The sequence below is a fragment of the Sus scrofa genome, chromosome 8 (assembly GCF_000003025.6).
Source record: "Sus scrofa isolate TJ Tabasco breed Duroc chromosome 8, Sscrofa11.1, whole genome shotgun sequence".
Classification (NCBI taxonomy): domain Eukaryota; kingdom Metazoa; phylum Chordata; class Mammalia; order Artiodactyla; family Suidae; genus Sus; species Sus scrofa.
In genome coordinates this window covers 43,794,189-43,807,627 of record NC_010450.4, presented here as the reverse complement: position 1 = coordinate 43,807,627, position 13,439 = coordinate 43,794,189, and the positions used below count along the sequence as shown (strand labels likewise).

At 38.2% G+C, this 13,439-nt stretch overlaps 1 protein-coding gene across 2 annotated transcripts in view; it reads left to right on the top strand.

Moving 5' to 3' along the window:
• KLHL2 (kelch like family member 2) overlaps positions 1-13,439 on the top strand; it is a 121,589-nt gene that overhangs the window by 63,384 nt on the left and 44,766 nt on the right. For both annotated transcript variants that reach the window (XM_005666650.3, XM_021101284.1), the window contains one exon: positions 12,747-12,909. In XM_005666650.3, coding sequence (XP_005666707.1) covers positions 12,747-12,909 — 163 coding nt within the window. The remainder of the gene's footprint in view (positions 1-12,746; positions 12,910-13,439) is intronic.

Here is a 13,439-nt window from a genome sequence, read left to right as displayed (position 1 = left end):
GAATATAGAATAATTTCTGATAAAAAATAGCACGTACCTGAAAAGAGCTATTTGTCTGTGGACTAAGTGTGTTACGTGTGTGTGTGTGTCTGTGTGTGAGAGAATGTGCAGTATGCACATGCACACGTCTGTGTTTTGATTTAACATTACAGTTACAGAAAAACAATAACACTTTAAAAATTATTTAGCAATCTCTTCAGCCATGAAATATCCCATTGGAATAAATTTGATAGTTTGTGGGGACCTCTGAATAATATAAATCCATTCAGAAAGAAGATGGAAAAGGAGCACTCAAGGACAAAAGAACAAGAGGGTAAGGATGAGGAGAAGACAGAACCAGAAGAGGAAGAGAAGGGTGTCGTGTGTCACTGAGTCACATCGTGCCCCCATAGGACCCAGGTTTTTTTAAAACTAGAGCTCTTGCTTAAGGCCTTATTCATTTCATTACACATGTGAAGTTGTTCCCCATTAACTATTCTATGATACCTAGTGAACAATGGTGATTGGATAAAGACCCTCCCATTTTTATCAACATTACAGATTTTGGAGTAAGGAAGAGCTATTTGTTGGTAGAATAATAATCCCTTGCTAAAGGATGTCTCAAATTGAATTTTTTTTCCTCCATTAAAAAATTTCTGGTTTTCCCTACATGTTTAAATGAAAGTTTAATCCAATCCTATATTCATAATGGTTTGAAAGATTATTTGTACATAGACCCAGTGATTGACACAAAAAGGCAATAAATATGAACTATTTTGACAAGTCTATATGGCAGTTAATTTGGTGATGGTCTGCAGTTGTGAATATATCCACACAGTACCTTTGAAAAGTCGGAGGTGTCCTTCATCCCCTGTTCTTCATCCCCTATTCAGAGTCTGAGAGACATATCTTACTTCTTTGAGTTAACTGATAATCTTGTTCCCTTAAATGTGCTTGTTTTTATTTTAGTTTTTTAAAAATATTTTTGAGGCCTACTGATGGCTCTTGTTAGTCCTTGTTTTCTTCTCTCGACAGTGGTTAGATGCCTCAGTCTCACAACCTTGATCTAACCAGCTTAAATTCCGGTTTTGGAAGGTGGATGTGGAGTCATTGACGGTCAGTTCCTTAGTTATGAAATTCTGAATTTGTAGAAAGGAAGAATCTTTGAGGATCTGATGGAGATACAGAAGGGAATGTTGACCCCTAGGAATAAAATACATGTTCGGTATGTTGAGACCAGCAATCATGTTTTTTGATTTGTACTGATTTTAGACAGGAGGAAGTAGAGGAGAGAAGATTAAAGTGGATTAATTCAGATAAATAGTAGGAGAAATAGAATAAAATACTCTTTTGGAAAAAGATTTGATTTTATAATGCTGCTATATTACTGCAAATATTTTAGAAATATTATTTTTTCAACCATTATTGTTCTTTTTTGTCATTGATTATAGTATTTTATTATGTGAGTTTAACATATTTATTTGTCATATTTAAATCTTGAGTTGTTTCTGTTTTTTTCCCTTCTTTTTTTTTCTTTTTTCAGCCGCACTTTGCAGCATATGAAGTTCCCAGGCCAGGGGGGTTGAATTGTAGCTGCAGCTACAGCCTACACTACAGCCACCCCAGATTCAAGTTTCATTTGCCATCAAGACCATAGCTTGTGGCAGTGCCAAATCTTTAACCCACTGAGCGAGGCCAGGGATCGAACCCACATCCTCACAGAGACAACATCAGGTCCTTAACCCACTGAGCCACAGTGGGAACTCCTCCCTGCTCTTTTAAGTAATGCTAGGATAGAGTTCATGGATGTAGCCTATTTCATTATTTGAACTGTCTTCTCTAGGTAGATTCCCAGAACATACTTTCAGGGTCAAAGGCTTTAAACGTCTATATTTTTGGGTGGATCTTGAAGAATGTTGCCTGTTTCCTTTCTGAGAGAACTGTCTAGTTTCCAGTGACAGCAAAAATGTGCTACGGTCCAGGGCTTACTATACCTTGACCTGAATGTATGATAATTTTTTTTTATCAATAGTCACAAAATACTCTCATTTTAATTTATATTTATTTGGTGACTAGTGAAGTATCAAATATATTTTCCAGTTTTGTATGTCATGTTTGTTCTTTTCCAAATTGCCCCTGGTTATATCTTTTACTTCTGGAATATTTGCTGCAAAAAGGAGGCAACTTTATGCTGCTTGTGAATCATCTGGCATAGAACATCATTTTGTGAGGAAGAAAGGAAGTCCGGGCGTTTCATTGTAGTGGGATTGAATGTTCAAACTAAGAAAAAAGACCTTGAATTTCAGCTAATATTGCTACTCTGGTCTTGTGTGTTGAATGGTTGACGAACTTATTTAATTTTTTCAATAACTCTGTAAGGTAGGTGCTATCCTCATGATACATTTGAGTCACTGTTGACTGAGTTGGAGATTTTTTTAAATTACTTAATGAATTTTATTACATTTATAGTTATATAATGATCATCACAGCCCAATATTACAGCGTTTCCATCCCAAACCCTCAGCCCATCCCTCCACCCCTCAACCTATCTCCTTTGGAAATCATAAGTTTTTCACAGTCGGTGAGTCAGTATCTGTTCTGCAAAGAAGTTCATTGTATCCTTTATTGATTAATTGATTGATTGTCTTTTTAGGCCCGTACCAGCAGCATATGGAGGTTCCCAGACTAGGGGTCAAAGCAGAGCTATAGCTTCTGGCCTTCACCACAGCCACAGCAATGCGGGATCCAGGCCGCATCTGCAACCTACACCAAAGTTCACGGCAATGCCGGATCCTTAACCCAGCGAGCGAGGCCAGGGATCAGACCTGCGTCCTCATGGATGCTAGTCAGATTTGTTTCCGCTAAACCACGACAGAACTCCTATCCTTCTTTTAAATTCCATGTAAGTTATAACATATGATGTTGGTGTCTCACTCTCTGATTAACTTCACTTAGCGTAATAATTTCTAGGTCTATCCATGTTGCTGCAAATGCCATTATTTCATTCTTTTTTATGGCTAAGTAATATCCCATTGTATATATGTACCACATCTTCTTTATCCATTCCTCTGTCAATGGACATTTGGTTGTTTCCATGTCTTGGCTATTGTGTATAGTGCTGCAATGAACATCAGAGTACACATATCTTTTTGAGTCATGGTTTTCTCTGGATAGATGCCCAGGAGTGGGATTGCTGGATGCTGGGAAAACTGGACAGCCACATGTAAAAGACTGAAATTAGAACACTTCCTAACACCATACACAAAAATAAACTCAAAATTGATTAAAGACCTAAATATAAGACCAGATAGATACTATAAAACTCTTAGAGGAAAACGTAGGCCAAACACTCTCCAACATGAACCACAGCAATGTCTTCTCAGATCTACCTCCTTGAGTAATGACAGTAAAACCAAAAATAAACAAATGGGACTTAATTAAACTTAAAAGTTTCTACACAGCAGAGGAAACCCTAAACAAAACAAAAAGACAACCCACAGAATGGGAGAAAATATTTGCAAATGAAGTGACTGACACATGGTTAATCTCCAAAATTTATAAACACCTCCTGCAGCTCAATACCAAAAAAAACAACCCCATCAAAAAAATGGGCAGAAGATCTCCAAAGAACATACAGATGGCCAAAAAACACATGAAAAGATGTTCAGCATCACTAATCATTAGAGAAATGCAAATAAAAACCACTCTGAGTTACCACCTTACACCAGCCAGAATGGCCATCATCAAAAAGTCTGTGAACAGTAAATCATAGAGAGGGTGTGAAGAGGGAACCCTATTACACTGTTGGTGGGAATGTAACTTGGTGCAAACACTGTGGAAAACAGTATAGAGATTCCTCAGAAAACTGAAAATAGAGTGACCATTTGATCCAGCAATCCCACTCCTGGACATCTATCCAGAGTTGGAGATTTTAGAGAAATCTTGGGTTAAAAATAATGGAAGAAACAGCTGTAAAAAAGGGTGGTATGGGGGAGGTATGCCTGAAGACCATACACCCTCATTTTCTTCTTTCCATGACACCTTCGCCTTTCCCCTGCATTTATATATCATTGGAAATGACATCAGTTACAGATGTATTCTGCTTAAAAGCCTTTCTTAAAACTTTAAATACTTCTGGAAGGGATTTGTCCTGGATAAGTGTTGTGTTATTAATTATTAATATGAATTAATAAGATGGGTTTTTTTGGGCGGTTGAACTTGCAGTATATGGAAATTCCTAGGCTAGTGGTCAAATCAGAGCTGCAGCTGCGGTCCTATGCCATAACCACACCAGTTCCAAGCCACATCTGCAACCTACACTGTGTGATGCTGGATCCTGTAACCCACTGAGCAAGGCCAGGTATCAAACCTGAATCCTCATGGATCCTAGTCAGGTTCTTAACCTGATAAGCCACAAATGGAACTCCCGAGATGGCTTTCCTTTTGACCCTGCTGGCAGTACCTATCTTGAGGGGTGGAGCTTGAGTTGGAGTGTGTTGGAAGGAGGAGGGGAGTAGATGTATTTAGATGATGAATCACTTAGCCGGAAAGGCAGATCTGGGTGGAGAATCACAGCTGGGTGCACAGCAGAGAGAGGGCAGGATGCCAGTTACAAACACTTCCTATGTCAAAATTCTGTCTCCGGTCAGGCCTGCATCCCAGAAAGAGGAAGGAAACGCTCTTCTTCCTTCCCTGTACCCACTGCCCCCTGAAGTTAAGCAGTCAAGTAGTATTATTGTGTTCATTGCTTTTGTGGCTTATTAATATTTTTAATACCATCTCTATGAGTAAATGTGCAGTGGGTGTCATGCAGCCAGTTGAAAAAATAAACTGTGGAACATGATTTATTTGTAAATTGGGGACTTAAATGTAGATTGGTTTTTTAAAAATTTATTTGTTTTGGCCGTGCCCATGGCACACAGAAGTTCCCAGGCCAGGGATCAAACCTGTGCCACAGCAGTATTTCGAGCCACTGCAGTGACAATGCTGGCCTCTTAGCCACTGAGCCACCAGGGAACTCCCAAATGTAGATTTTAGAAGATGTGTGCTAATGAAAGTTACAGGTTAAGTTTCATAATGAGACATTTTTAGTCTGAACAATGTATAGCTACTTTAAGTTTGGGGGTTATTTCTACCCTCCGCTCATGCCCTTTGGACAGCTGTTTCCTTGTTTGTTTTTATGTCATTCCTGGCACTTTAAATAAACAAGCGCTTCTGATACAAATATAAAATGGCTGGTAAATGAATAAAAATCTGCTTTTTAGGTGTACACTGACTGTAATATTAACAGTGACTGAACTGTAAGCATCGTCTTTGCATGTTTTCCTAGACATCTGGAAATCTTACGTCTATGGAATAATCAGATCTCTTGGTAGTGTATTCTAATAAACACACTGCTAATGGTTCAGGATTTAAAAGATTTACGGAGTTCCCGTTGTGGCGCAGTGGTTAACGAATCCGACTAAAACCATGAGGTTGCGGGTTCGGTCCCTGGCCTTGCTCGGTGGGGTAAGGATCTGACGTTGCCGTGAGCTGTGGTGTAGGTCGCAGACAAGGCTTGGATCCCACGTTGCTCTGGCTCTGCCGTAGGCCGGTGGCTACAGCTCCGATTAGACCCCTAGCCTGGGAAACTCCATATGCCGCGGAAGCCGTCCAAGAAATAGCAAAAAGACAATAAATAAATAAAAATAAAAGATTTACTACATAAATTGTTTCCCCCTGTGGAGTAAGTGCCCAAGCTGAAAATAAACTACAGATCCTGATAGCCAAGCAGAAGGAGTGTACTTGTCTAAACGAAACATCTTCTGTGTAATTTGGCTTGTCAGACAACATGAAATAGGATGAAAGCATCTTCCTTTAAAATGTGCAGCTGGTTAAGAGTGTCTTTGGGTGCTCGTTGTTTGGCTTGGGTGTCGTCCATGTCTAGTGTTCTGCTTGTCTTCAGGAATCAGGAGCAGCTTTCCCCCCACCTCTTTGCTCATTGCAGAAAATATCTCCACAGTACAAAATGTTTAGGCTTTATTTGTCTCCATATTTTGGAAATCAACATATCTAAATGAAGTTTATTTTTTTCTGTTTAACAGGATGATAGCCTTTGAAATTATTTAATCAGATGGTATGTTCTTTTAATTCATGTTTCTCTGAGCACTTAAGATATTGCTATTCACATAAACAAGATGGATAATGAGTAGAACCTATGCAGTGTTCTATGAAGCACTGGCTTTATGACAAAGGCCTTTCAGCCTCACAGTGTTCAGGGGACAGGCTACACTGAGGCAGTCCCTGGTGAGTGGTGGGTGGTAGTCATTAAATAAACAGCTGCCTTTACCATTGCTATATTGGCTAGAATTCTAGAGGTCCAGGATGTCTATCTGTCTGTCTTTCTGTTTTTCTTTCTTTTTGTTGGGAGGGTAGGGGATACCTGTAGCATATGGCAGCTCGCATGCTAGGGATCAAATTGGAGCTGTAGCTGCCAGCCTACACCACAGAAACAACAATGCTAGGTCCAAGTCACATCTGTGACCTACACCACAGCTCACGGCAATGCCAGATCCTTAATCCACTGAGCAAGGCCAGGGATTGAACATGGGTCCTCATGGATACTAGTCGGGTTTATTTCTGCTGAGCCACGATGGGAACTCCCCAGGAGTCATTTCTTTACTTGTTTCTCCCCGACTTTTTCTTTCTTTTTTTTTTTTGTAAATGTAGTTGAATAGCAATATTGTGTTTATTTCTGCTCTATAGCAAAATGATTCAGTTCTGTGTATATATACATTCTTTTTCATATTCTTTTCTGTTAATTTATCACAGGCTATTGAATATAGTTCCCTGAGCTATGCAGTAGGACCTTGTTGTCTATCCATTCTATATATACTAGTTTATCTCTGCTAATTCCAAACTTCATCTCCTTCCCTCCGCACCCCCACCGCATTGGCAACCACAAATCTGTTCTCTGTCACCGTGAGTCAGTGTCTGTTTTGTAGGATGTTCATTTGTGTCGTATTTTATTTTTTTATTTTTTAATTTTATTTATTTTTTATTTTTTGTCTTTTTGCCTTTTCTAGGGTTGTTCTCACAGGATATGGACATATGGAGTTCCCAGGCTAGGGGTCTAATCAGACCTACACCACAGCCACAGCAACGTGGGATCTAAGCCGCATCTGCGACCTACACCACAGCTCACGGCAACGTCAGATCCTTAGCCCACTGAGCAAGGCCAGGGATCGAACCTGCAACCTCATGGTTCCTAGTCGGATTCGTTAACCACTGCACCACGACGAGAATTCCTTTGTGTCGTATTTTAGATTCCACATATAAGTGGTATCACATGGTATTTGTCTTTCTCTTTCTGACTTGTGCACAAGCATCATTTCCCCTATACTTCCAGATTGTGCAGCTGTGGGTCCTTAGTGCACCCTGCAGTAGGCAGCTAGTGAGAGGTACAGTGGGCATTGGGATAAGGCACTACGACGGTACATCTTTACAAAGGTAATCAAGTCCCACCTGGACTTGGTTGCTTTAGTTGTGGCTTGAGCAAGAGGTAGGACAGAGAAGATTTGCAATACCACACAAGTGTCCCACATACATTTTAGAAATAGAATTTGTATTCTTGGGTCAAAGCACATCAAAAACTGTATCTCTTTTATTTATTTATTTGCTATTTTAGGGCTGCACCCACGGCATATGGAGGTTCCCAGGCTAAGGGTCAACTCGGAGCTACAGCCACCAGCCTACACCACAGCCACAGCAGTGCGGGATCCAAGCCACGTCTGCGACCTACACCACAGCTTATGGCAATGCCGGATCCTTAACCCACTGAGTGAGGCCAGAAATCGAACCCACATCCTCATGGATCCTAGTCAGATTCATTGACCACTGAGCCATGAAGGGAACTCCAAAAATAGTATCCCTTTTAAAAAACAATACCAGAATAACAAATTAATTTATATCCAGGTTGATTTATTTATTAGGCATCTGCATATTCTGCCACTCCTGAGCATACAATGGGGTAAAACCAATGTGACTCTACCAACTTACAGTGTATGTTCTTTTGCTTTTGCAGGAAGAGAGAGAGAGTAAATGTGGAGGCAAATGTGTAAGATTGACTCTGACAGCACTAACTGTAACAGAGCAAATGAAGCAGAGTGATGCTGTTAGTAGTGAACTGAAGGGACTGAGACTTTGGTGAGAGCACCAGAGTGAGTGGAGAGACTCAGGATTGATGGAGTAGTGCTAATGGGGAGGCACGTAGCGAGGAGGCGGCAGAAAGGAGAAGTGAGCGCCGGCCCCATGACACACTGCCTACTTTATATTTTTTGTGCCTGAGAGAGATGGTTTGGCTTTTGGAATGTGGCCTTCCCTCAATATATACACTGTATAGGAATTAATTACTTTTAGATTCTTAGAATATATCATTAGCATTCAGAATATATTGCAAATATAATTGCTTTTTCTTTAATGATTTAGAATACACTTCAGGATCTTAGAGTGCCTGGGTTTTTTTTTTTAATCAATTTTAAATCAATTTTAGGGTTAATATTAGTGAAGCATATGGAGAATTAAGCAAATGAAAAGTTTCCATGATATCATAGTGCTTTGTGGCTGGAGGTTTATTGTATCAATATACTTCCACTTCATGTAAGAAGCAGCACTATTCAGTTGCTCCTTTAATCTTGAGAGCTCAGAAAACTTAGTTTAAAAAACATAAATTTATTCTTCAGACCTCTTAATTTCAATGCCCAGATATTTTTGTGACGTGAATAGCACATTAAGAAACTATCTCTTTATAATATAGGTGTTTCCCACATCTGTTACTAACTGTACAGGTAAAAAATAAGACATGGGATTATGACAGCCCCAGATTAAAAAGAACATTCTTCCTTTTCAGTGATATGTAAAAACCACAGAAATCATAATGATAATCAGATATTGATTAAAAGGGTAGAGTACTAAATCTGATCTCCCAAATCAGTGCCATCTTCATGATTTGCTATATTCTGTAGTTAATGTTTTAAAGTATTAAATACTTAATGTTTTTCTCTGTATGACTCTATTTTTGCTTACATGAGTTTACTTAAAAGTTTATATTATTGAAATAAATAGACAGTAACTTTAAAATCATATTCCTGACTATTAAAATGAGAATGCTTATCTGTACCCTCTAAAAGTGTAATACCCACTTTGGTTAATAGCAGTCTCCTAGCAGACTCGACCTGTCCCATCCAAGTGTCTGACCTTCTGCAAGTTACCAGCTTCTCCCAGCCTCTGAATTCATTGTGTCTAATGGGGTGATGAGCAGTTGTTGCCTGCCAAATGCTTAGCACTGTGCTTGACATAGTAATCAGTAGAAGGAAGCAACTGCAAGAATGCATTGTTGGGATGATTGTCGTCTTTATTGCTTTTGCTGACAACAGAGCAATACTGCAGATTTGGAAATTAGATAAGTACTTCCTTTCTGCCTCTATAGATAGGGTTCCAGGTAGTGGAAAGAATGGTAGCCCAAAGGGTTAGCAAATTTGATTATATCCTTAGCTCTCTACTAGGCTGTGTAACTTGGTCAGATCTTTTGGCCTCTGTAGGATTTGGTTTCTTCATCAGGCAAATTAGAAGGTTTGATTTTGCTTGATCCCAAGACATCCAGCTCATAGACTGCCATTTTGGTTCTGATTGTAGAATATGGTACATCTGAAGTGTGGAGCATATTTTGTTTGATTGGGTTTTTTAGCTTTTTTACTCTAATAAACACAGGTAATCTGAACAGTTGGTATGGCCCCATTTATTTTTTCATCATGAGTGATTGATGGTCAGCAGGGGTCATGTTAGTAATCCTGGGCCAATTATTAATTGTCTTTGAAGTATGTATATAATTAATAATTATGAGCTATTGAACTTTAGCCCTAGTAAGATTATGTCATAAAACTGAAGATTTTGAAGGATTTTACTGAAAAAAGGAAAATATAAATAAATTCTTTTTATAAATTTTACTAACATTTAAGGTGTATTTAATTGCTAAATAAGGATGGAACCACTTGACTTATTATTGCTATCAATAAAAGAATTTTTGTGAATTTTAGCCACATAGCCTACATTTGAAATAAACTTTTTATCCCTGGCCTACGTGATAGGTATCCTTTCCAGATCTGAGATCCTATAATTTTCCGAATTTCGGTCTCCTAATAAGGTAGATCTAGACTTTGTAGTGATGAAGTTGAAATCAAGGAAGCAAAATAAAATTTTTTGAAAGTTTGTTACAGCTGCTTCTTTAGTTGTTTGTGTATGTAAATGCCGATGTGTGTGTATATGTTAGGGTGGTATGAGCCGATCATTGATTTTTTTTTTCACTTGAGAATATATCTCAGAAATTGTCCCATTGATATAATCTCCTTATTGTTTTGAATAGCTGTACAGTGTTCCATCAAATGGATGATTATCAGGGTTTAACCGGTCTACTTATGGTGGACATTTAGGCCTTTTTCTAATTGCTGCTATTACCCACAATAACGCTCTAATGAATGTCTTGGGCATATGAGATTTGTGCATGTGTTAGTATACCTATAGGTTAAATTACTGGGTTGGAGGATATTTGCATTTGTAGTTTTGGATGTATGCATTTGTAAATAGACCAATTGCTCTTCATGGAGGTTGAACCAGGGTATCCACCAACCAGCAATGAGTGGGTGAGCCTGCATCTACTTGACCTCTCCCCGCCTCCTCCGCAGAGGATCCCTGTCTTCATTACCAAGCAATTTGAATGCTATTATACTACTCTGGCTGTCTTTGGAAAAATGCTAATTAGATGGGTGAGCCTTACTATTTGTGCAGATTTCACAGAGATTGAATCTTACGCCAAAGACCACTTTGTTAACTCTGTGTATTTGCTGAATTAAATGGCTTCACAGTTAAGCATCTTAGAATGTACTCTACGTTACTTCAGAGCACAATTATATCAGTGTAGAAAAACTCCAATTTGAAAATTATCAGCAACTAAAGCCTTCCATGGAGATTCATTCCTATAAGATAATGAAACACTGTACATATTATATAAAAGATTTGGCTATAAACAGAATTATTTGCACTCTTTTTTTTTTTTTTTTTTTTTTTTGTCTTTTCAGGGCCACGGCTGCAGCACACAGAAGTTCCCAGGCTAGGGAGCTACAACTTGTGGCGACACTGGATCCGTAACCCACTGAGCAAAGCCAGTGATTGAATACCTGTCCTCATGGATATTGTCACATTCTTAACCCTCAGAGCCACAACGGGAACTCTGTACTTCATTTTTCTTAAATTCATAAAGAAAAGGCATTATCAGACTGTTCTGATATTTTCGTGGAAAACTAGTATTGGTAAAATTGGACTCAAAACACAAAAAGTTGTCCTCTTAGTCTGTGCTTCATGACGATTTATTTAACCCTCAGATCTGAGAGTTAAAGCTGTTGTGTTTTCTTTAAGAAAATAGAGTAGTTTATATTACAGAAAAATGCAGATGTACTCTTTCCCTTCCACATTTAGGGCTTAACTACGTACATTGAGGAAAATGGTAAAGGATATTCAAAACTACTATTTTATCTTTTTCTCTTTGGGCTGCAGCTTGGTGAAAATCATTTCCTGAAGGAACTTATATCTTATTTATTTTTCATGCTAATATACCAATATGACCTTTTCTAAGATTGACTATTGTTCTGTTGTTCTGATAATTGAGAGGTTTTTTTTCTTTTTGACTTATACAGAAGGACTTGACTACTACTTTTTTACGAAGTTTTCCAATTTGAATTTCAAATAACATAGCACCATACAAATTAATTTAGAAGGAAAAATGTTTCCATCATTGACTTGTTAGAAAAGCAATTGTAATGTTGGATATAGTGTTTATGGTGAAGGTACTGGTTAAATCTCAAAGAGTATCCTAATTAATACAAAATCTCTTACACACACTATGATATATGGAATGACTGGCTAGCGAGGATCTGCACAGAGAACTCTACCCATATTCTGTGATAATCTATATGGGGAAAGAATCTGAAAAATAATCTGAATAGAATAGTTATACATATGTGTACATGTATTACTGAATCACTTTGCTATACTGTAAAAATTATCACATTGTAAATTAACTATACTTCAATAAAAATTTTTAAAAATGAAAAAACTCAGTGTTCTTAAACTAAAAATACAAATTAAAAAGTTATTATTAGACAATTTTTATGTTTTCCTTTTTAGTACATATATTATATTTCAGAGAAAATGTCTGCTTGTAGTTAGAGACTGTTGAGTTTAAAATTGTTCTAGCCTCCTAAGGAAAGCAGTTTGTGGTGTTTTTCAGACAATGGAAAAACAAGCTGAGGCTTTGTTGTGACATATGTCACTCTGTGCTCACCCCTTCCCCACAAATCACTGAAGCTTTTGTAACTACTGGAACCAAGGGAACAAAACCATTTTCACTGAACCATAGCACCCCCTAGCATCCTAATAATTTATGTTTTTAAAATTCAAAGGAACATTTTGTTTATGCTTTTCAAAAAAATCATAATCTAATATGATCTACTATCTCTATATTTTTGTGACTAAGAAGAAACCTTTGAAAGATTCCATAGAAATTATGGGGAATGGAAGGAGACGTCATCCTTTTTGCAAATAATTATTACATTACTTTTCTGTGGCATGCTGGGGTCTGGATGCAAATTTTGAGCTGTGGCTGGACCCCTAACCACAGTGAACAGTGCCACTTTTTCTAGCCAGTTGCCTAACCATGCTTACTTACGTGTTAACAGGTACTTCTCCCGGCAGCTGGTCTGTTACAGTTACAGGATGTGAAGAAGACTTGCTGTGAATTTTTGGAATCTCAGCTTCATCCTGTCAACTGCTTAGGGATCCGAGCTTTTGCTGATATGCACGCATGTACGGATCTCCTCAACAAGGCCAACACCTATGCAGGCAAGTGGACTAGACCTCTGCTGAATTTGAAAGAGGGAAACTCATATCATACTGAGTTCTGATATGATTCTGTAGTGATTCCTGGAAAGTTGTGTCAGGTTTCTGGATCTGGACTTTATAAAAATGCATTTAAATTTATAGTACTACGTAATTGAAGCATGCTCATAGAATTCCAAATTTAAAAAGAAAAAAAAAACTATAGCTGTTATTAGGCCTAAATAATAGTTAGCTAGTTTCATGCAAATACTGAATCCCTATCTATTTTTCTTTCAAATTGTCAAATTAATAGACATGTGAGAAAGTGTTTGCATGTGATAGTCAGTCATTTTATCTCTGTGGCTATTTATACCCTGTGTCCGTGAATACAATCTTGTGGCTTTAAAATCTTCAAAGGAGTGAAATCTCGCTGCCTTTGGGTGGGGTAGAAAAGTTGATTGCAAATATAGGCGCCTCTCCTTGCATTAAACAGTGGTTTCCGGGACCTCCTGCTGGCATCTTCTCCCTGTGGTGAACAGAGGGCTATGGCTATC